This window comes from Daphnia pulex, chromosome 10 (genome assembly GCF_021134715.1).
Source record: "Daphnia pulex isolate KAP4 chromosome 10, ASM2113471v1".
Taxonomy (NCBI): domain Eukaryota; kingdom Metazoa; phylum Arthropoda; class Branchiopoda; order Diplostraca; family Daphniidae; genus Daphnia; species Daphnia pulex.
The window spans coordinates 14,362,402-14,385,100 of NC_060026.1; the positions used below are offsets into that span (position 1 = coordinate 14,362,402).

At 41.3% G+C, this 22,699-nt stretch overlaps 5 protein-coding genes across 6 annotated transcripts; 2 read left to right on the forward strand and 3 right to left on the reverse strand.

The window, feature by feature from the left end:
• Positions 1-17: 17 nt before the first annotated feature.
• Positions 18-2,846, reverse strand: LOC124203907 (4-coumarate--CoA ligase 3-like). The gene is made up of 9 exons (XM_046600801.1): positions 2,676-2,846; positions 2,206-2,486; positions 1,726-2,133; positions 1,624-1,664; positions 1,445-1,557; positions 1,209-1,375; positions 963-1,140; positions 574-902; positions 18-497 (listed from the first exon to the last, which is right to left on the reverse strand). Exons 2-9 carry the CDS (start codon positions 2,476-2,478, stop codon positions 222-224), a joined length of 1,785 nt encoding a protein of 594 aa, XP_046456757.1. The 5' UTR covers positions 2,479-2,486; positions 2,676-2,846; the 3' UTR covers positions 18-221.
• A 184-nt stretch (positions 2,847-3,030) lies between these two features.
• LOC124203908 (4-coumarate--CoA ligase 3-like) lies at positions 3,031-5,903 on the reverse strand. Its single transcript, XM_046600803.1, has 8 exons — positions 5,441-5,903; positions 4,966-5,373; positions 4,864-4,904; positions 4,673-4,788; positions 4,443-4,606; positions 4,205-4,382; positions 3,783-4,111; positions 3,031-3,720 (listed from the first exon to the last, which is right to left on the reverse strand). The coding sequence occupies exons 1-8, from the start codon at positions 5,708-5,710 to the stop codon at positions 3,445-3,447; spliced, it is 1,782 nt and encodes a 593-aa protein (XP_046456759.1). The 5' UTR covers positions 5,711-5,903; the 3' UTR covers positions 3,031-3,444.
• Positions 5,904-6,684: 781 nt separating this feature from the next.
• Positions 6,685-11,661, forward strand: LOC124203909 (coronin-6-like). Of its 2 annotated transcripts, none has more exons than XM_046600804.1 (9): positions 6,685-7,167; positions 7,548-7,746; positions 8,175-8,329; positions 8,404-8,501; positions 8,632-8,810; positions 8,872-9,093; positions 9,169-9,528; positions 9,612-9,743; positions 9,814-11,661. In XM_046600804.1, exons 2-9 carry the CDS (start codon positions 7,549-7,551, stop codon positions 10,120-10,122), a joined length of 1,653 nt encoding a protein of 550 aa, XP_046456760.1. In that variant the 5' UTR covers positions 6,685-7,167; position 7,548; the 3' UTR covers positions 10,123-11,661. The 2 variants fall into 2 exon arrangements, with proteins under 2 accessions (XP_046456760.1, XP_046456761.1); XM_046600805.1 differs by having other exon boundaries at positions 7,161-7,426.
• Positions 11,662-11,664: 3 nt separating this feature from the next.
• LOC124203905 (oxysterol-binding protein-related protein 3-like) lies at positions 11,665-19,986 on the reverse strand. Its single transcript, XM_046600799.1, has 12 exons — positions 19,889-19,986; positions 17,052-17,105; positions 16,653-16,986; positions 16,413-16,580; positions 15,825-16,347; positions 15,427-15,744; positions 14,963-15,334; positions 14,723-14,884; positions 14,330-14,553; positions 14,023-14,140; positions 13,716-13,961; positions 11,665-13,619 (listed from the first exon to the last, which is right to left on the reverse strand). The coding sequence occupies exons 3-12, from the start codon at positions 16,956-16,958 to the stop codon at positions 13,189-13,191; spliced, it is 2,868 nt and encodes a 955-aa protein (XP_046456755.1). The 5' UTR covers positions 16,959-16,986; positions 17,052-17,105; positions 19,889-19,986; the 3' UTR covers positions 11,665-13,188.
• On the forward strand, positions 19,986-22,637 carry LOC124203911 (LHFPL tetraspan subfamily member 3 protein-like). Its single transcript, XM_046600807.1, has 4 exons — positions 19,986-20,981; positions 21,045-21,373; positions 21,739-21,978; positions 22,044-22,637. Exons 1-4 carry the CDS (start codon positions 20,884-20,886, stop codon positions 22,277-22,279), a joined length of 903 nt encoding a protein of 300 aa, XP_046456763.1. The 5' UTR covers positions 19,986-20,883; the 3' UTR covers positions 22,280-22,637.
• Positions 22,638-22,699: the final 62 nt, after the last annotated feature.

A 22,699-nucleotide genomic window follows, 5' to 3' on the forward strand; every position in this document is an offset into this window, starting at 1 on the left:
AATTACACAGTTTAAACTTGGTTCTGAATATGTGTATGCGTATTGTATTGTGATTTATTCATTTTTTTAAATGCCGACGTTAGAAAGCGAAAGACATGAGATTCCAATTAAAATTCGTTTCACAACTACTCGCAATTACAGCATGAGAAAAAATACCCGTTACCTTACCAGCCTTTAATTTTAAAACTTTAGTTTTTCATAAAATTCAGAACTCTGTAAAATTATAGCAATTTTTTTAGTTCACGGCGGAGAATTTTGCCAGTGTTTGTTTTGGGAATAGCGTCGAGGAAGACAACTCCACCCTTCAACCTTTTATGATGAGAAACTTTTGCATCAACAAATTCTATAATATCTTCCTTGGACAACGGGGTGCCTTCCTTTTTAACAACATAAGCTCGAGGAAGTTCACCAGCAATATCATCTGGAACACCGATCACTGCAACATCCAAAACGCCAGGAATGCGGCGTAAAACATCTTCCAACTCTGAAGGTGATACCTTGATCATAAAAAAAAAATTAATTTAATTAATTACTATCGAAATTCACCCAATTTCGTTATAATATGACGTATACCTGAAGTCCCTTGACTTTGATAAGCTCTTTCAAGCGATCGACAATAAAAAACTGGTTTTGTTCATTGTAGTAAACCATATCTCCAGTGTGGAGCCATCCTTCACTGTCATATGTTTCTTTGGTAGCTTTTTCGTTTTTAAAATATCCTTTCATCATTTGTGGGCCTTGTACACACATTTCTCCGGGTTGTCCAGGTCCAAGCGATTCACCGGTATCGACATCAATAACCTTTACATGGGTCCGCGGTAACGGCTCACCAAACGAACCGATTTGATTATTCTTCACTGGGCTTAAATGACAAGCAGAAGTTGTTTCAGTCATTCCGAAACCTAATTTGCAAAAGGAACCAAGTTAGAATTTACGTCAAAGTCACTATAATATCTAATTACCTTCTTGCATCAAGAGATCAGGCCTTCCTAAACGCTCGACGAATCTGGTGGCAACAGCTGTGCCCAACGGAGCGGCGCCAATGGCGACCGTATGCAATCGCTGGAAGGCTTCCAGTTTCAAATCAGGTCGAAGTCCCAGAAACGCCACAAGTGGAGGCACAAGATGAAGTGTTGACGGCTGCCACAAGTTTCAATGATAGAAAGTTTAACACTTGAGTGCGATGTTTGAGTGCAATACAAGTTTACATGATGTTGATGTAGAGAATTGACGTAGGACTCTCCTTCAAACCGAGGTAGAATAACCATCTTTGCTCCTAGATCCAAACCAGTCAGCATAACGCCAACCATTCCATACATGTGGAAAAACGGAAGAATGACAACGTAAACCTCTTGAAGCTCGTCGGTTGCGTTACCTGATGTAAAAGAGAAAAAAACAAAACTTAAATTGAGAGAAAACTATATCAAGTTAAGTTAAATTTTACTAGTCGGTGGTGGAGAAGTAAGTTTCATTGCTGTTGGATGCAACAGTTGTTGAATGTTAGCGGTGATATTAGCATCGGTGAGCATAACACCCTTGGGAAGACCAGTTGTTCCGCTAATAGGTAGGAATAATTTTGTTTATAATTAAATATTATAGAAATTAAATGGCTAATGAAGTTACCTTGAATAAGGGAGCGCAAATATGTCTTCTGATGGATTAACCTGAAACCCAATTGTTTATTAAATTGTAATTAATTATAAAAAATAAATTTCAATTTCATACGTTAATATTTTCGTCGTAAAGATCACCGGAATCTTGCAACATTTCTCCAAAAGTAGCAAATCCTTCTTCAGGTTGTCCTATTATGATGAGGCGGCGTATTTCTGGACACTGTTGAGCCACTTGGCGAAGAGTTCCCGCCAATTGCGGAATAGTCACGACGACAGTGGCGCCAGAAAGTTGCATTTGGCGCGCAATTTCTTCGACGGTGTAAATAGGATTCACGGTGGTAACGGGCATTCCGATACCGGCCGCTCCGAGTAAAACAATTGGAAATTCCGGAAGATTGGGAAGAAGCATTCCAAACACTTCACCTTTCTTAAAACCCATCCGAACTAGAGCACTGCCGAAACGGCGTATCAAAACGATTAATTGACCATAAGTGTATTTGCGACCAGTCAAACCGCATTCCTGTAATTGACGTTTAATTCAATGAAACTCACGCAACAACATTTAACCACTGAAAAGATACGATAAACTTACCGTAGCTGTAAGATTCGGCCACATGGAAGCTCGTTCAATAAAGCGCTGCACTACTGTTTGAGTGCGGAGATCGAAATCCTGGTGACGAGAATACACGATGTTCTTATCGATCGACGAGTTACCGACCGATGTTGCACAAGACACTGCCCGAATCTGGACACTCGGCTTAAGAAGCTGTACAGCAGTTCGACTGGCAGTCTTGGAACGGATGGCTTGAATTGCCTTCAAACCAGTTTCCAACGATTTGAGACGTTGAATGCTGAGACCCGCCATTGCTTTGCCTACAATTTCCAGTGAAAATGTAGCGAATTAATGTCTAAAACAACCATAATAAGACGAATTTATACGATTTCGAAATTTGCCAGAAATACAGTATGTTAAACTGATAAACATAAACAGTTGCAACTTGCTATTGTTGGATACCAATAAGGTATCAAGGAAATGTATAGCTTAAAAGCTAAATTAAGAACCTGGGTTGGTATGACGTTGTTTTGAAGCTGTAGAAGTCGAACTGACGAGAAAAAAGCTATAATAAACACAGTGGTATCCCGTACACGTTCCAATACCCACTGACTATGCCTCTCTACTACCACGCTACTCACTGCCAGCCATGCCACAGGGTCGGTATCGAAATCCATCACGAGTTGCCAGTTCGGGATTATGTGTTCCTAGAAAACAATTCACTTAAAAACACCTGTTGGAATTCGGATGATAATTTCTCTGTTGTTAACTTGTTATTTAAATATTTGTTTTGTTTTGACAAAAAATGTACGTTGTTTGGAATGAATCAAATCACGAATAAATACAATAATTTCTGAATTGCCATTTTGATGTTTAGATTGTCTATGTTATTGAAAATTAATCAGGATTAGGATAAATTCGGGTTAATTTCCCCTTCATCTTTCAAATTCAAACAACTTGAGTATTGCGGACGAAGAAAGATAACAGATTGCAGGACAGATACGGTCTAACAACTAACGTATCCCAGAGAACCTAGTGTTGGAATTTGGAAATAGTTACTGCGTTCAGCCGGATACCGCTACTTGTTTGAAATAGGATTCGTTTAAGTTTATTGCATACAAAAGATAATATTCTTAACGTCCGAGAACTATTCAGCACGTATACAAAAATAATTTTGCCAAAAATAAATTGCTATTTCATTATAAAATATTTTTCTACAATAATTTTTAACGTTTAAAATGGTCTGACATTTAGCCCACATAGATTTTAAGTTTATAATTATAACAAGCTCTTTAATTCACGTCGAAGTATTTTACCTGTGGCAGTTTTGGGAATCACATCAAGAAAGACAACTCCGCCCTTCAACCTTTTATGATGGGACACTTTTGCATCGACAAATTCAATGATATCTTTCTCAGTTAACAAGATACTTTCCTTTTTAACAACATAAGCTCGAGGAAGTTCGCCAGCAATATCATCGGGGACACCGATAACTGCAACATCTAAAATACCAGGAATGCGTCGTAAAATATCTTCCAATTCCGATGGGGCTACCTAGAATTTTCACATCATTATTATTTACTCGCCTTACAAAATAACAGATGAATCATATACACCTGAAATCCCTTCACTTTGATGAGCTCTTTCAATCGATCAACAATGAAGAACTGGTTTTGTTCGTTGTAATAAGCCATGTCTCCAGTGTGAAGCCATCCATCGCTGTCGATAGTTTCTTTTGTGGCTTTTTCATTCTTGTAGTAACCTTTCATGAGTTGCGGGCCCTTTATGCATACCTCTCCATGTTGACCAGGTCCAAGGGATAGACCGGTAACAAGATCAACAACTTTGACTTGAGTCCGAGACAGCGGTTCTCCAAATGAACCGATTTGGCTGTTAACTATCGGGCTAACATGGCAAACACAAGATGTTTCAGTCATTCCGTAGCCTAAAATCAAATTGAACATTAATATTAATAAACTTTAGATGCCACCAATTTTGATGCATTTAAGGCAAAGCTATGTAACCTGCGAGCGTATACCTTCTTGCATGAATAAATCAGGTTTCCTTAAACGTTCGATGAACCTAGTGGCTGCCGCTGGTCCCAATGGAGCGGCACCAACAATGACCGTATGCAATCGGTGAAAGGCTTCCAGTTTTAAATCAGGACGAAGTCCGAGTAACGAAACTAGTGGAGGTGCCAGGTGTAGCGCCGATGGCTTCGTAGAATTTTAGTTAACAATGAAACAGTCGATTCAAGATTCCAATTCGATGCTTACCCTATGTTGGTGTACAGAATTCAGGTAAGATGCGCTTTCGAAACGAGGTAAAGTTACCAGCTTGGCTCCGTGATCTAACCCAGACAACATAACGAGAAGCATCCCATACATGTGGAAAAACGGGAGTACGCAAATCAGGACTTCTTGCAAGTCTGATGAATCACCTGTTAATCAAAATTCAACGGAAATTTGAACCGGGATATTAGCAAACGAGTTTCAAATCTCATTACTGGATGTCGCTGGACAGTAGGCAACCTTCATTGTTCCTGGATGCCCAACTTGAGCCATGTTAGAACACAAGTTAGAATGGGTAAGCATGACACCCTTAGGAGGACCAGTGGTCCCGCTAATTAAGACAATTAAAACCATTGATCAATTAATCGAATCTGTGTCAACTGTTCGAATTGAATTACGCTAGTACCTTGAAAATGGAAGTACAAATATGTCTTCGGATGGAATAATCTGTAAAATGAAATGTTACTTTCCATTTAATTTACTTTGAACAAAATTCAATATTTCATACGTCAATATTTTCGTCAAAAAGATCGCCGGAATCTTGAAACATGTCTTCAATGGAAGCGAATCCTTCTTCCGGATTTCCAATAACGATGAGACGACGAATTTCCGGACACAGTTTAGCTACTTGGCGAAGGGTTTCCGCCAATTGCGGAGTAGTCACGACGGCAGTGGCACCAGATAGTTGAAGTTGGCGCGCAATTTCTTCAACAGTGTAGGTAGGATTCACGGTAGTCACTGGCATTCCGATACCGGCCGCTCCAAGTAAAACAATAGGAAATTCCGGAAGATTCGGAAGAATAATTCCAAACACTTCACCTTTCTTAAATCCCATCCGAGTCAGTGAACTGCCGAAACGACGAATCAATTGAATTAATTGGCCGTAAGTATATTTGCGGCCAGTCAATCCGCATTCCTGAAATAAATGAAATCATCCAAAATGTTTTTGTGGTTTTCTTTAAACATTTAAACGAAGAGCTAACCATAGCCGTAAGATTCGGCCATAAAGAAGCCTTTTCGAAGATGCGCTGGATTACTGTTTGACTACGGAAATCGAAATCCTGGTGACGAGAATACACGATGTTTTTATCGACCGACGTCGAGGTTGAAGAGACGCCGGAAATCGTCCGACATTGCACTCGACTCACATTACGAATCCGCTCAACAGAACCGTTCGTGAAACGAATTGTCTGAACGATGGCCTTCAAACTGGTTTCAATGGATTTAAGACGCAGTAAATTGTAACCAACCATTTCTTTTCCTACGATTTCACTTACTCACACGACAGCAGTTTTATCAAATTGATTTAAAGGATAGAACTAAGGATAAACATGAAATCAAAATTCATGTGAATTTGAGCTAAAACGAAAGTGTTTTTGTACTTGGGAACTCGGAGGTGATGACTTGTTGATCAATGTTTGTTTTTACAGGAAGGCGTGTTCTATTGAACATGGAAAATTAATATCAAGGCCGGACAACTGGATACATAAACATGTTCTAGCGATCCTGGTGTCAGTTTTCAGAAACACAAATTTAACCCAACAGTCGTTTGAAATTCTCAAAATTTGTATTTTCAAATCTCGAATTCCACATTTTTCTCAAATGGAATAACAAACTTAATTTATTATTATACCGTATATAATTAACCACTGATTTGAAATATGGCAACACGTTTACCCGGATCGAAATTCAAAAGTTCGTTAATTTATTTCCACTCTTTTTTCAATTTTGAAAATGTCTGCAGTCTCAATTTTCGCCCTCCAAAAAAGCGAGTTAAAGAATATCGGTTGTTGTGTTTTTTCCTCCGTTGGGCTATTTTCCCTGCGTTAGTTTATCACAGCTGCAGCATAGATTCGATACGCCTGGGCTCTTGTAGCCGAAAGAAAGAAAGAAAAAACAAAATAGCGGGACGAAGTGGGGGCTGCAGATGTGGTGGTGTATATATACGGGCGTTCGAAAATAGCGTAGATATGTAACAAACACGTAAACTCCGGACGTATGTGGGGAAGCCTATCCGTTCGCCGTCGAACGGATGACGCGGTTGACAAGCACGTACACACAGCACAAAGAAAGGGAATGGGGTGGGAGGCGAAAAAGAAAAAAAAAATGAATGACTCACGCAGGTCTGGAGCTATATCACGCACGCGGGTCTCTTTGGCGTTTGTTGGTTGGGGGGGATATATCGGAAATTCTAAGCTTCATTTGATAGCCGATAGATGTATCTCAAGGCCACCTGATTTTTATTTTTTTGTAAAAGCAAATGATTGTTAACAAGCTTTGCGCAATCTCGTAGTATTAGATTACCGTCTAAATGATCCCGAAATTGTGTACGGCAGTTGCACAAGAAAATGACAACTGGCATTTTGAGTGAGTGAGCGAAGAGCAGCAGTTACGTGCACAAGCGGCGAGTGGAGCCAAAAGTGGGAGGGGAAAATTTTCCCTACCTTAAAAGGCTAGGCGACTCAAAAGTTAAGTTATTTTTCTCGCCAGAGAGCGCTGGGATCGCCCAGCAGTTTTGTATCGAATCGCCCACACCGAATTTCAATCAATTGACATTCGGCTTTTTTTTCCCAAGTTTATATCCAAGTTATTGCTTTATATTCCTCCTTTTTTTCCTTCTCTCTCCCCCTTTTTCTTTCCTTCCACTTCTTTGGTTTCAACTCTGCCCGCCGAATTTCTGTTGACTCGAAATCCTTGCACTTTCTTACAGGTACGTTACTCTCCGTCTCCTCTCCTTACACAGTGCGTTTATATTCACGTTTCCCACACCTCTCTCTCACCCACACCCTGTACAATTAAAATTCAAACGGACTCCTGGCATCCGAGAGTCGTATCTCGGTGTTTGTGGTCTCTGCTGTGGTTAACATTTTGTAGTCAACTCCCCTGTATCAAATAAGTGTGACTCTGTCATTAGACCATTGACTGACACTCCTGTTTGTGTCGTTGATTGCTGCAGTTGAGCCCAATAAGTATTTCTCCCATTATCTATTCATCCCCTCCCATTTTGATTGCAGTTTAGACAGTTTACACGCTGATTTGTTGTTTGGTTGAACAGATTAATGACGTTTCCATTCTTTGTCTGCATTTCAGGATGTCTTTTCGTGCTGTTCGTGTTTCCAAGTTTAGGCATGTCTACGGGCAGGCCATGAAAAGAGACCAGTGCTATGACAACATCAGGGTGTCGAAATCTTCTTGGGATTCCACGTTCTGTGCTGTCAACCCAAAATTCCTGGCCATTATTGTGGAATCTGCAGGTGGTGGGGCGTTCATTGTTCTACCGTTGGCCAAGGTACAGTGTAGATCTCCTCTCACATCATTCATCATCACTTCTGTCCACTTCAGCAAATCACACCATATAGGGTCAAGACTTTTACCTCGATAATGTGTGTGGATTCAAAACTGCTGTAGACTAGGTTTCTTTAGTCTCAGACGGTGTTGAATTTTTATGATAAAAGGGTTCATCATAATGTCCAGAAATAGCCACTGAGTCATTAGCCTTAACATATGAGAGTCGCTTTTTTACACGCGCAGCGGGTGCTGATTATTCCCTGCCTTCTCCCCGAAATAGATTTTTTCCCTTGCGCCCTCAACCATGCACATATTCCTTGACTCCCGTTGCTTTTCACAGCTGAGAAAAACAATTCGTTCATTTCTTTTTTTTTATTAAAATTTGTTATTTCCATATGTCTGATTGTTTACATGGTTCTATCATTGTAGGTGGGGAGAATCAATCCAGATCATCCACTAGTTGGCGGCCACAAAGGCCCTGTGTTAGACATTGCCTGGTGTCCGCACAACGACAACGTGATCGCTTCCGGCAGTGAAGATTGTGTCGTCAAGGTATGGCAAGTACCCGACCATGGATTATCAAGGTAACATAAACACATTAATTCGCTAATCTTTACACATCAATTTTCTTAAATTCTATTTTTGTTTTCAATTGCAGAACGCTCACTGACCCAGTTGTGGAGTTGCTATATCATCAGAGAAGAGTTGGCTTGGTTCTATGGCATCCAACCGCTCAAAACGTCCTTCTCACTGCGGGTACGTGACATGTTTTCTGTCAACACGATTCTTTTTAATTCACCACCGCCATTGTTTTTGTCTACATTCCGTTCTTGACTGACGTTTTTCTTGACTTTTATCTTTTTATCTGCCGTCTGCTCATAAACAGGTTCAGATAATTTGGTAGTCATATGGAACGTGGGCACTGGCGAACCGACAGTTGTGATTGACAGTCATCCCGATTTGGTCTATTCGGCTTGTTGGAACTGGGAAGGCTCCAAATTGCTCACCACTTGCAAGGATAAGAAGATTCGCATCATCGATCCAAGGAATGGGAATGTTGACGAGGTGACTAATGAACCGAGCACAGAATGTCGGGTGGATTTTTATGTGAAATTCTTGTCTACAGGAGGCGATTTGTCACGAAGGATCGAAAGCTACACGTGCAATTTACCTGCGAAATGGATTGGTCTTTACGACAGGCTTCTCCAAGATGTCCGAGAGGCAGTATTCATTGCGAGCACCCGGTCATTTGAACGATCCCATCGTCATGGTTGAGTTGGATACGTCGAACGGTGTCATGTTTCCCCTTTACGATGCCGACACCAACATGGTTTACCTCTGCGGCAAGGTATATTACATCGAAAGAGACGATTTTCTATCCAAGTTTTGTCGATATTCTAATCATTTTTCTTTTTCCCAACAGGGTGATTCCGTGATTCGATACTTCGAAATCACTCCAGAGCCTCCATTCGTGCACTACATCAATACATTTCAGACACCCGATCCGCAGCGCGGTATCGGTATGATGCCCAAACGCGGTGTGGACGTGACCTCGTGTGAAATTACCCGCTTCTTCCGACTCAACAATTCCGGCCTGTGCCAAGTCGTCTCGATGACTGTACCGAGGAAATCGGAGCTCTTCCAAGAAGATTTATACCCCGACACTCCTGGAGACGTGCCCGCGCTGTCGGCTGAAGAATGGTTCGCCGGCAAAGATGACAACCCGATCCTTGTCTCCATGAGATCTGGTAGTCAATTGTCGACTAATAAACAGGATTTAAAGGTTAACATTTAGCTTTAATTATTTTTTTTATTTTTTTTTTTGGTTTCGTGGTTTTAATATTTTCCTCTCTTTCACTTGGGCAGGTCCAAAAGAAGCACAACGTGTTAAGCAAAATGCCGCCGAGGAGTCCTTCGGGATCCCAGTCGGCTATTGCTGATAGCCCTGACAGTGCGAATCCTCAAGCACCTGCCTCTCCACCCAGTTCGGGAGTCCCCGTATGTCGTTTTTATTATTTCCGCCAAATTTGTCTGGAAATTAACTTTTTTTTTTCGTGTGTGGTTGCAGACAAAGGTGGTTGAAGAGCTCATGGACGAGATCCGGCGTCTAAAGTCCCTGTTAGTCAAGCACGAGAAGCGAATCCGTGCACTGGAGGCCCGCGCCGCTTCATCTCCCAGCGCCGATTTGAACAATTCGACGGGATCAGCCAACACTTCGCTGGTTGCCGACTCGCCGCCCGCCACCACCGCCAACAACCCGCAACAGTCCGCCACTACGGGCGGCGGTCAGCACGAAAACAACCACGTCACTCACGACACCAATGCCAACGTGGCCAAGACCATCGCCGCCGAAGACATGGCACCCGATGAAGTCTGAACGCACCAACCGCAAGTAAAAATTCAAAACAGCAAAAAACAAACCTATCGTGCACACATATAACAACCTAACAATTTAAAAGGCGAGCTTCGATTTCAGTTGGCTCCGCTTTTACAAAAACCAACCCTACCCCTCTACCCCAAATTACGCGCGATGATTAACGGCCAATTATATTTGTAATATGCTTTTTTTTCCAATCCTACCCACCCTCTAATATTTATTCGTTTACAATAATTGGTTACTCTACTTTATATCACCTCCTAATTTTTCCCAATAACGTTTTTTTTTAACAAAAGAAAAATGGCGATAAAAGAAAAAAAACGAACAAGCAAAAAGAAGGAAAAGGGTCTCGAAAAATTCGTGTAGCCGTCATCGCTTATTATTACTTATCAATGAAATCCCCCCTCTCCCAATGTCCTACCCTTCTTAATTACTATCTACAAACAAAAACCTCCCTACCAAAATTGTCAGTCTGCTAGGTACAAAATCATTTAAAATTAATTATTATTATTATTATTATTCGGTTCTCTCTATTTTTCTCTAAATATTCTCTTTGACTTTCAAAAAAAAAACCAGAAAGTGAAAGAGTGATGGAAATATTTTCCCCTTCCCTTGGATGCCGCACAAGTTAATATTACCCCCCTTACAATTGCACTTGCACAAATTTTGAAACAGAGCCACATTCTTCTCCCTGATTAGGGAAACATTTGAAACACTGAGAAAAAAAAGCTTGGAAGAAAAGACAAAATGGCGAACCACCCAAATTGTTTTCCCTCTTTATGCCAGCGCAAATATCTTTAAAAAAAAACTACTCTGTATATTTTGGTGAAAAATCATCATTGATGTGTGTGGTGTTTTGAATTATTATTTTTTTCCCCCTTCTCCACTTTGCAAATTTTTTCGCTCTCTACTCCCCTACGCCTACGTTGAAAACCTATTGTGTCTTGTCGCAACATCGATGCTCTCTTTAAAAACTTTTTTTTCAAATTAAAAAGTGCCTTGGCGAATCAACTGCACACACAAAAATTAACAATTTCAGCATTAACAATTTTCTCTTTGCAAAGGAACTCCTGGAAAATCGCCTTTTTTTAAAAAATCTTTGTTGTGTGCACATATTAAAATAATGAAAGAGCCTTAACACAAAACAAACACACACACTCGTGATGTTGTTAATTTATTTTAAACGCAATACGTTGAGAAAGAAAAAAAAAGCAAATTTAACTCTTGAATTGGATTCATTTTTGTCCTCATCGTAAACAAACGCCTAAAATTTTTACAAACACAAAAGGAAAAACTTTACTACTGTCAACTTGCGCACATTTTTCCTTCGAAATTATTTCCTGGCTTGATTACTCCAAAATAAGATTGTTGTTCGAGTGCTCTCTCTCTCTATTTTCTATTCTTAATCTTAATAATTTTCTTTCCTTCCTTTTCTTCATATTATTCTCTGTTGTGAATGCGGCGAATTCAAAAAGTGTACAAGATGAAACATAAAACCATTTGCTGAAACCATCAACAAAACAAAAAATGAGAAAAATACTCTGCAGTTTGAATTCTTTTATTTTTTATTATCCGCTCGACTTTACACATTTTCTTCTGATACGAGACACACACACGAACTTTCGAAACACACCACATCCTCTTTTTCTTTTCTCCTTATCATTTCCATATTTTTTTTTTTATTATTCAATTTTTGCTGGTTCCTATACAAGGGATGTGTGTGGTAAACGATATAATGTAATATGTATATAATATTCTAAAGATTAAAGGGGAGGGAAAGGAAGAGGAACAGAGGGCAAAACTACCAACATTTTTGTGTGGTGTGTTTCTTCCCAATTTTTCGACCACAGAAAACAAAAACTGAAAAATAATCTGAATAAATACAGAAAAAAAGAAGATTGATTATCTGGCTTATAGCAGACCCGAGAAACAGTTTCAAGACAGACCCCAAAAAAGTGAAAGACCATTCAGAATTATTTTATAACTAAACTTAAACAAAGACTAAATTTGGGGGGTGTAAATAAAACTTGGGAAAAAAACAAGACATCCCCATTGATTATTTTTTTGTTTTTACGTAAGTTCTCTTCACCGAAAGCGAGTAAAGGGGAAATGTGATTTGCGTCGATACAAAAATAATAATAAGAGAAGCCGACGATGACAGGATTAAGAAGGATAAATTAAGTCAGGACGTTATTTTTTTCCTTTTGGGTAGATTGGTAGATGACATTTGTTTTTCAAATGATTCATATTTTGTTCGTCTTGTGTGTGTGATAGTTATCATTCGTTTTTTCAATTCAATTTGTAGAAAAATTGGAGAGGCATTTTAAATGCTTAAACCATCTGTGTCCGGCAGACGGTTTCCTTTAGGACGAATTAAAGTATAACAATTTTATAAATGACACACACAAAAGAAGTTAAAGAAAGAAAAATGAGGGCAGTCGGTTTTTGTTCTCCTAAATTATATAAATCGGGTCTCTCGACGTCCTAAAGCTCGGCAGGACAGTGAACGAATTCCCAAAAAGGGGGTTGCTGGAATATGCTTGCACGATTTTGGTTTTTTGATTGAAAAAGAAAGAAAAAAAAACAGACGGATGTGGCAGGCGTGAAAAATGGACGAAATAAAAAAAGTGTGTGGGTATTTTTAAGCTAGACGGAGAAAGGGTAGAGGATTCAAAATCCAACTGATTACGTTGACCAGTTTTTCGAGAAAACGAAAAGAAAAAATATGTCAGAAACGAAATTATTATTAGCAGCAGCAGCAGCAGGGGTCTTTTTGTCAATTCCCGACAAGCCTCACACTTTCCCAAAGTCTGTCCAAACCACATGAGCTAACCGAGTTCTATCCTTCTCGCTCATCATCTTAACTCGAACAGGGAGGAGGAATAAAAAAAGGCCCAGGTTGGCTGTGAAACCAGGAGCTAGTTTTTTCTTTTTCTTTTTAGGTGAGGGGAAGAGGCTCCGTTTTGTTTCTTTCACGAAAACAAAAAAAAGCGACACACTTTGAAACCTAATTTCTTTTTGTTTTTACTGATTGTTTTCTTTTTTGACTTTGTCGAATTAAATAAACTACCAGAGACGAACAATGTTCATGTCCCGGAATTTCGACTGGGCTCTAGCATCCCAGTAATTGTGAGCGAATTCCCATTTCTCGCCCTCGGCCTCGTCGATGTCAGACGTGGTGCATCTGAACCATCTGGGCTCGTGCTTGATACCTCGTTGCTCGTTGGCGATGCGCCGCTCACGCTGCGCCTGCTCCAGTTGCAACTTGGAAGCTTCAGCTCCTGGAACGTTGCCCTCTTCCAGCAGACGCTGATCCGGTCGGAATCGGCTGTCGGTTGGCGGTAGGACGTCCACCAGGCAAGGTTCAAGGTCGTTCAGTTCAATCGCAAATCGGGAAAAGCCGTAATAGTGTTCGTGATCCTCTGGAAGGGCACCAGGTCTCCAGACGCATCGAGCCGAAGGCGCCACTCCGCAGTATAAACCTTCGCTCCATTTTCCTGTTATTGGATGATGACGATCACGTAATGCCATAACTCTTTTCTCGTCGTGACATAATCAAAGCCGTGCCAAGAAAAAAGAAAAGACAAAATTACCAAACAAATGGTGGACAAGTTTGCCATTGGGATCAGTGACGGAGCCCACAACTTCGTATCGATTCGACGACCAATACGAGGCTTTGGCAAAGTTTAACTTGCAGCGGATGCCCTTGTTGTTGGTGATGATGAGGTCACCGTACTGGTCGACCCAGCGCTGACCGCCAAATAAATTGTGAACGCAAGTCGTCACTTTATTCCAACGGTAATGATCGTCGTGCATAGGAAGTCGAACATTGACCGTTCCTAAATAAATTGATAAAACATTGAGAATGATGATCAATCAAAGTTGAATTTGATATTTTACCCAGAGGTTGAAACTCCATCGATTTGCCCCAAAATTTAGTTTTGATTCGGATATCCTGCCAGAATTCAAAGTTGTCGGAAGATGCGTAGCAGGCGCTTATGGGCGGATGATGACTCACCTAAAAACAAGAGATAACAATCGACACACAAACAACAAACAAACAAAAAATAGGTGAGACAAATAAGACCACTTACACAACACCCTATGACTACAAGTGAATACGTGTGCCAGTTATTACAAGTCCCTTATTTAATCTTTGAGTCATAACTACGTAAAAAGGTGACACACTATGAGGTAGGCCTCCTACCTGTTCGCCAATGTACTTGAAGCCCTTGTCCTCTCGTACGCATTCGTAGGTTTCGCCTAGTAGGGGATTAAATGGCTTATGACCAGCGCGGACGTGCGAGGACCCGTACGCCGAAACGGCGAAGGCGGCAATCAGTACCATTCGTTCGTAAGGGTCCTCCGTTTCAGAAGCCTTATCCAGCAACTCGCTGTACTCTAATTCTTCGCTAAGTCGTTGCAACATGCCTGTTTTGTTTTGTTTTTTTCGTGAGCCAATAAGCGGGTAAATCTATTAGTATGGGACCCCTCCATAAAGTATAGTCATAATAATAACTAGGGAGGTTATTGGGATAGGTAGGTGGGTAACGGAGACAATTTGTTTCGACGTCTACGTGTGTGTGTGTTTTGAGCGTACCTATTGGTTCGTTGAGGACGACTGGCATTGAGACTTTGGACAAGTCTTTCCCTATATTGCGTTTCATCAAGTTCCATAGACTCAAATCCTCCGTACTGGGTTTAGGGGCGGGTAACTTTGTCCGGCGCCCAGTGGTGCACTTGACCACAGGCTCGGGAGATTCTGTGATGTGAAATATTCCACGTTAAAAGGCAATTCCCAAATGATAATCGTTAGCAAACAGGAGGGGGAAAAAAAAACCTGGATCGTTTGATGCTTCGTTGCCCATTTCACTGGCCTCGCTGACACTGCCTTCCTCTTCCGCCTCGTTTTCGCCTTCCATTTCCGTTTCACTGGCGTCAGAAGATGAATCGCTGACGGCTACGTCGGTCAGGTACTCCTTGGCATCAAAGAACTCTGATTGGCTGACGCATGAGCTACTGTAAGAGAGAGAATGGTGGCCCAGTCGGGCTGAAGCGTTCAAATCCAGTTCCAGGGACATGGTCAAGTTGGGGCCCTCAATGGCCACCTCGGCTTCACTCCGAATCTTCTGCAGACGGGCACGCAATTCGTTGTTCTGCTGGACGGCCACGTGTAGAGCACAGCGAAGAGAGGCAACCATGCTAGGAACTGCTGCAATCACGAAAAAAAAACACAGATGATGTAACGCGCATTTCATATGCTGAACCATTTTACAATTGACATCATTCACTCGTCCTCCTTACCAACGCCAGCGTCACGCTGCAAAGTCGCTCCGTTACGAGAAGATATGGACGACGTCTCTGTTGCCGTTTCAATGACCAACTTGAGTCGCTCTCGTTCGTGATTCAAAGTGCGTAAACACGTTGTGAGCCGCCCAATCAGATCTTGAGCCCCATTCAGAAAATCGTGGCCTGGATCGGCTGGCGAGAGCATGTTGGAGTCAGACGTGGGCGGTGCCAACATTTCAGTCGCCGAAGAGCCGTTCATCGATGGCGAGAGGGACGGGATGCTACAGCTGAGTGGAGAGTGCTTATCGTTGAGAGCAGCGTTGTTGATATTTGCTGTTGAAAAAGAAGAACAAGACAGATAAATAACGGGACAACTTATTTACCAACTGATTTATAGCGTGAGAAAAACTTACCCGACTCGGATTCAGACATGGAAGCAGAAGCAGGTGGCTCAGCCGAGTTAGTGCTAGTATTGGATTTGTTCTTTTTGCGCCTCAAAACAAATTTCTTTCGATCCTTTTTAGTGGCTGGTGAGATATTTCCCGTCGTCGACTGACTGTCGGACGAGTGGCTCCACGCTCCGGCGCACTTGACCAGGTGAATGAGCCTCTCCTGAGCAGAAACAATGTCATTGTTCAATTGCTCCAATGCTGCAGAACTTTCGCTGAGCAGCATGTTTGCTCTGGATGGTTTCAAGTTCCGCATCAGCGAGCCTTCCCGTGAAATGGGCATCAGACTTTCTGCTGTGCCAAAACTGCTCGATACGTGAAGGCCACCGCCTCCCGTTGGGCTCATCTCGTCCCGACTGCCAGGAGATAGCACCGGAGAAGCCACCATCTTCTGAGCTGAATCCCGGGTGTGCAATTGATGCTGACGGAATTGACGATGCTCTTTCAAGGCCTCTAACCATCGTCCAAACTCTTCTCGTGATTTAACCTGATCAATAAAAAACAAGATTCTTTAGTCAATTTACAGAAATTGGTGGTTGTGTTTAGTTGTACCTTGATATGATAAATAAATACTTCTGCGTCAATGTCGATGCGACATCGACGTCTCTTAGCCGATATCACTGATAGTCCTAAATCAACAGAGCCGTGGGGTTTGCCACGAGCTAAATCAGCTGAGCGTTTAGCATACATCAAACTGCCTTTATCTAGTACAAAGTATCTCTGTTGATGGAAAAATAAGAAAAAAAAATTGTTAATGAATGTATGAAATTAAAATAGTTATTCAGTTTATACCTTGTGCCATCCTTTCAGGGGCCATTTTCGTTTTTTGAGAAGAACACCTTCAAGTTTGAGGGGTACTTGATCTACCGTTTGGAGGCCTTTGAAGCTATCGATGATTTCCCACTCTGCACCTCTTCTTCGCTGCTTTGACTTGACCTGGTGTAGGTCTAATCCAGATGGTGTTGATTTCACAGGTGATCTGCCATTGTCATTATTTGACTCTGCAGAGAGGCTGTTGGTTTCTGTGCTGAGCTCTGAATCGGAAATCCTTTCACTGTGGGACTTTGTGTGGTGTCTCAATCGTGGGCTCCTTTCCATCTTTACGTCCTGACCCTTGGAATCCAAACTGTCCGGTTCCGTTGCAATTTGCCTTAATCCAGACATTATTATCTAACCAGGTCTGATCATTACCATAGTAGTGGAGCAAATTTTCTCAACAAAAGATGACAAACGCGTGTTTTCAGGCTGGAAAAATAAAATAGAACGTAACACGAAATTAGATCAACGCCGAGAGAAAAAGTCAATAAAAGAAGGTTAACTTTGCCGTGTGCCCCTTCACTTTCGTCCTAATCTCACACTGTTTGACACAAGACATAACATGGTACCGATACCGAAATAACAATGATATTACCAGGGCGAGAAAAGCGGATGACAGGTATCTCTCTTAATTTTTAAAAGAGGTAATGAAAGAGGTCCGGCCTCCTCGTTTGAGCCCGAAAATAAAATTGCCAGGATGCAAAAAAAAACACACTCCAACTTCACAGCACACAAGGATTATAGAGACTGTTGGGGACTTTGCACTAGAGTGACTGGAAAATTTTCGGATGACGAATCTGATACAGTGGAACCCTCTGGTGGTTGGTTTGGAATTATTTCTTCGTTAAGTTTTTTCTCCGAGACTTTCCTCGCATGTTTTGCCAACTTTGTTGAACCGCTTAACCAGATTTTTTTGTATACAAATAATTCGTTTAAAGCCAACTAAATGTCATTAAGTTTGCGGCGATTTTTTCGCAAAATTTTTCTGCACACTTTTGTGCAAAAATAATTCATTTTCACTTACGTTTAACTGAAAGATAAATCGCCAGCACGATAGGTTATTGACTTAACAGATGCAGTGGCTCTACTTGTTGTGTTACACTAACGTTGCTAGGCTAAGCTGGCCTGATTTTGACTTTTTAGCATTATATACAATAACGTTATGAAAGAAAAAGAAGGAGGTGGGTCTGCCTGGCTCCATGCGATAACACGTTTTACGCAACGTCACGCTACGTGAATCTACAACAAACAACAGCAGAGCAGAGATCGACTGCTGTTTTGGAAAAATAGCGAAAGGGCGAGGACAAAAAACAATCTCTCAAATAGACTCGTTATTAGTTTCTTACTTTGCTGCGCTTAATGGCCAAGACCGGGGAAACAGCTGTTGTGGACTTCTCTGCTAGGAGAAGATGTGGCGGCGGATAGGTTTTTATGCTATGCTGTGTTGAGCGCTCGACTAAACTTCATAATGCACCTCGGCAAACGTGTCTCGGATACTCTCCCGCTGCAACGTAATAATGAAATCGATCTCACGTTCGATAATGACTATAGCACTAAGCCAACGCCGAGCGAGCCTTTCAGATCCAGCCGCCCCTTAGTCTCTCTCTCTCCTCGGTTATTCCCATCAGACACAAAGGGATAGAACACAGCCCATCATCTAAACTTTTCTTTTAAAAAAAGGAATACATATATATATGCTTACAGCCGAGGCTCTAGCTTCTTAAAAGAATAAAGCGTTTTCGAGAATATTCGTATATTATAATACTGTTCACGGGCTATCGATAAACTCAAACCTAACCGTGTGTGACTGAGCCGAAGTCTATCCAGCATGTGACGTTATATTACGCATTGATTTCCTCATTTCGTGACCCACGATATTTCAACGAAATTGAAAAAAAAAAAAGTTTGTGTGCGGAATTCCGAGTGTTGTGTTTATAAAGAAGGTTCTAATGAAAATTGAGACTGGATACGACTGGAAATTCTAAACCAGAAGAGCCTTCACACACACGTATATATATATGTGGAGAGAGCAGAAAGAAAAATAAACATTAACGAGGAAAGACTGGTTATTGAAAGAGAGAGAGAGAGAAAAAATTGTAACCAGTTATGCAGGCCTTTTTTTTCCGCAGGGTCTATCTCTGTCGCTGTCGCAGGGGAAAGATATATTTTCTACAGACGTGGAAATAATCAGGTCAAGCACGCCACGCATGCAGTATACATAAAAACGCCGAAAAACAACAAGTAACACGATGCCAAAATATTTATTTCCACTGCCGCGTGACTTGGTATCTGTCCGCCGAGCTCTATCCGCGCTATACTATACGCAAGTCATGGAGATAAAATTGGTATCGATGCAACACACACACACACTATACACGAAACGTGATGAATTGGACTCAATAAAACATTCTCATGTCGTTCTGGAATTCTCTTTGGCTAAATTTTAGAGCTCGAGAATTTGCGTGCGAATTTAATAAGGGGAGTGGGCGATGAGCTACAATTGCGCTGTTGGAACTTTTTTTTTTATTTTTGATCACGAAACTTTGTACAAGATGAAAAGATGGTGTTGGTTTTACTACGCTGGTGATGGAACCGATTTCTAATTTTTCCGCTCAACGTGACATCACCCCAAAATCATTGAAGCGAAGAAGATTTCTAATCTCCCACCACAATTGCGGCAAAGTGAAAGGTCCAAACGATTCCCTTTCACATTATTTATTTATATCTCTTATTCAATGTGTTCTCTTTCACTTTCCTACTTTTCTTTACTGCTGTGCGCATTGCGTATTATTGCATAATTAATCTACCGCTAGATGGCAGTATAGAATTCGTTGATTTTCTCACCGCCAGATGGCGTGCTGAAATGAGGAAAAACAAAACCAGACAACATTTCTCCGAAACGGGAAATGAATGTGTCAAAATTCTTATCCATGTATGTCCGGTAAAATTCCGTTGGTGGTCTGTGACTTCCGTTCAAAGCCCAAGGCCGCAAACAATTTGTGGGCACATGAAAGAAACGACGAGGTATCAAAATAATGAAGTAAAATTCAATCGGCTTAACCGAATAGAGGGCACACGCAGTTTTATGTGACCTCACCGAAACCAGATCTTCGTTTTCTTTAAACTAATAAAACATTTAAATTGGCATGCAAACGGCCGTCACGAAATGTTGAAGCAAGTTGAAGAGATTCTCATCATCGATTTGGTCTTACCAATCTTGATGAAGTTGATATTGATTCTTTTCTGGCCGAACGGCGTAACACGTATTGGCATCGTGAAGAAACTGACATGTGATGAAACGTTCGACTAACTCGTCTTGTCAATGACAACGTCACGTTTGTGTAACTTCTTATTTGACATATTTGGTAGTTATTCCCACATCTAGCTAATGCGACTGGTATCAACTAGGAGAACCGTTGGAAGCAAGGCTATTAGCTAGAGTCCGACATGGACATTGTTCTTCAGCCTTGAACACCGGAGCTGCTGCCGCCCTCGATATACAAATTTAAAAAACAAAATAATAAAACACGTTTCCCCGAGCACTCTTTTATACATTCCCCTGCGGTATCATGTGCCCCCATTCGACACTATAATTTCAGTCCTGGAACTCCACTGAGCATTAATCTCGTCTGCCAATCTCTTTTCCCATTCGTCTGCCATTCTCCATTAACACGATTGACCTTGAGTGAGTATAACGGCGTTTACCCCGAATGCCTGTTCCTCGAACTGCGACTAATCATAATGCTTTTGTAAAAATGTAGAACTGGTTTTCTCTATCCCTCCAGCAAGTTATACTTTTGTGAAATAGCCGGTGGTCAGAACTTAGATCCGCATCGAGTGTACTGCTGGTCAACAGGTAGACAGACTTGTTAAAAAGTCTCTTTGAACACAGGTGTGTCTGTAGCCAAAAAAGATGCCAAATCGGCCCGTGCTGTAGTAACTTGAATGCTCTCGAGTCACTAGGGACGCGCGGCACTCTCGTCTATCCCTCGAGTTCGGTGTGCTGCGTATTTTGTTGTGCAGAGTGGCTGAAGTGTGAAACATGTGATTCGACTCAACAATTAGTCACTTTCAAGTTGATACAAACATTCTCCAACGCTGTCTGATTGTTCAGATAAGATTCAAATCGGAATATCTTCACATTCTTTTGCGTTCATGTTGGCGAATTCTCGTACCTAAGTTAGTGTGAGGAATTTTGAGGCAAGAAATGGTGGCCAGTGTTGCTCAAGTTGAGTTTATCGAATCCAGTCAGATGCACACTTCCAACTACCTGCGAAGCAGCAAAGCTGTAGGAGTCCTATGGGGGTGAGTATTTTTAAGTAATTAACTAATAGGTTGAACTTAACATTCTTGTATTTATTTTCGTAGTGTCTTCACATTTTGCTTTGCCATCATTGATGTGGTGGTTTTCATCCAGCCACAGTGGATAGGTGACACCGTGGAGTCGAAGGGAACAGGTTATTTTGGGCTGTGGAAGCACTGCAGTTTGGTTAAAAGTGCAGTCGGTCAGGAAATCATCTGCAAAGGGCAGCTCGAAGATTTCAGCACCATCCTGAATCCTGCCTTCAGATCTGCCACAGTATTCGTAGGCCTTTCAGTGGTCATCATCGTTTTATGCTTGTGTGCCATGCTCTTCTTCTTCTTCTTCAGCCCATCAACAGTCTTCCATATCTGTGGCTGGCTCCAATTCTTCTCGGGTAAATAACCACTCAACTATAAAAATAGTTTATAGCTATTCCTATAAAAAAGTTAGTATTTTCGATGTGGAACGTGACCCAAATCTACTGATCGTTTAATCTCTAAAAACGGTGAAAGCCCAGCGATGGTTTTTTTTAAATACGTCATTCAACTTTCTGCTCGACAACACAGGCATTGTTCTGTCTATTGTCTTAATATTTTCCCCTTTTTTTTTCTCTTCTTGACAAGTAGAAATCTCTCTCTTATCACTTGTATTGTCAGACCGGAACGCTTTCCATCAAGTTATTACCGTGAAAGATTTATTAGACAACAATAACATGACGTCGTTTTCTAATGTTTGTGTTTATATTTATAATCTTGGCAGGTGCCTTTTTGGTCGTGGGCGTATTGGCTTTCCCTGGAGGCTGGTCAGATCCATCTGTTCAAGAAGTATGCGGTCCGTCAGCCAGACATTTCTATCCCGGACAGTGTGGCCTGAGATGGGCCTATATCCTAGCAATGATTGGAGTGGCCGACGTTTTGGTCCTTGCCGCCTTGGCATTTACCCTCGCAGTCCGTCATGTGAAATTGTTATCACTTCAACCTTATCCCATCATCTACAAAGGTATATTTAAATGTTGTTCACACCCAAATAATGAAAACTCGTCTCCAACCGGTTTCCATTCACAGGTGAAGTCAACCAAGGTTACGCCAATGACGGACACCGATCGCGACGATCTTCAACCAACACGATTTCCGGTCATTCGGTAGCCATGTTCCCACACCCGAATGAAGTTCACGATCGAATGTCCGAATATGGAACTCCTCACAGGGCTGGTCACCGTTCCATGAACAAACCACCGTCAGCCCACTCCTATAGACCGGAATATTCCAGCTCTGCCAATCAACATCGCTTCCACCTCTAAGGAAGTAAAAAACAACCCAACCCAACAAACAAAACTCTACACCGATTATTATTCCTCTCTGCCCTGGAGATAAAACACAACTCGACAATTTGACACACACACTACAACAATCTATAGCCTATATTCTCAAAAAACAGCACGCCACTGACCTGTTTGGTTTGTCGATCTGAATGTATTACGTGTACATTAACAATTCCCTTCCTTTTTTTAGTTTTTTAATTCGTCCCGAATTGTATTTAAATGTTTTTTTTATTTGTTTTACACACAATGGATATTATCATCAACCTTTTATCTCCAACCTTTTTGACTGTTTTTTTTTTTAACGTCAAACTTAAAAAATACAAGAAAATGAAATTGATTTTTGGCGGATGTGTGACTCGAGCGAAACTAGATCTGTGTGATATTCGAAGAAAACTGAGA

Coding starts and splice junctions, on each gene's coding strand:
- LOC124203911 (XM_046600807.1), top strand. CDS start 20,884: ATGGTGGCCAGTGTTGCTCAAGTTGAGTTTATCGAATCCAGTCAGATG. Junction 21,374..21,738: donor CTGGCTCCAATTCTTCTCGG/GTAAATAACCAC, acceptor TAATCTTGGCAG/GTGCCTTTTTGGTCGTGGGC. Junction 21,979..22,043: donor TTATCCCATCATCTACAAAG/GTATATTTAAAT, acceptor TTCCATTCACAG/GTGAAGTCAACCAAGGTTAC.
- LOC124203905 (XM_046600799.1), bottom strand. CDS start 16,958: ATGGAAAGGAGCCCACGATTGAGACACCACACAAAGTCCCACAGTGAA. Junction 15,335..15,426: donor GCAGCGTGACGCTGGCGTTG/GTAAGGAGGACG, acceptor TCGTGATTGCAG/CAGTTCCTAGCATGGTTGCC. Junction 14,554..14,722: donor CGTCCTCAACGAACCAATAG/GTACGCTCAAAA, acceptor AAAACAAAACAG/GCATGTTGCAACGACTTAGC.
- LOC124203908 (XM_046600803.1), bottom strand. CDS start 5,710: ATGGTTGGTTACAATTTACTGCGTCTTAAATCCATTGAAACCAGTTTG. Junction 5,374..5,440: donor GGCCGAATCTTACGGCTATG/GTTAGCTCTTCG, acceptor CATTTATTTCAG/GAATGCGGATTGACTGGCCG. Junction 4,607..4,672: donor CTACTGTCCAGCGACATCCA/GTAATGAGATTT, acceptor TTTGATTAACAG/GTGATTCATCAGACTTGCAA.
- LOC124203907 (XM_046600801.1), bottom strand. CDS start 2,478: ATGGCGGGTCTCAGCATTCAACGTCTCAAATCGTTGGAAACTGGTTTG. Junction 1,665..1,725: donor TTTACGACGAAAATATTAAC/GTATGAAATTGA, acceptor ATTGGGTTTCAG/GTTAATCCATCAGAAGACAT. Junction 1,558..1,623: donor TTTGCGCTCCCTTATTCAAG/GTAACTTCATTA, acceptor CCTACCTATTAG/CGGAACAACTGGTCTTCCCA.
- LOC124203909 (XM_046600804.1), top strand. CDS start 7,549: ATGTCTTTTCGTGCTGTTCGTGTTTCCAAGTTTAGGCATGTCTACGGG. Junction 8,502..8,631: donor AAACGTCCTTCTCACTGCGG/GTACGTGACATG, acceptor GCTCATAAACAG/GTTCAGATAATTTGGTAGTC. Junction 9,744..9,813: donor CACCCAGTTCGGGAGTCCCC/GTATGTCGTTTT, acceptor GTGTGGTTGCAG/ACAAAGGTGGTTGAAGAGCT.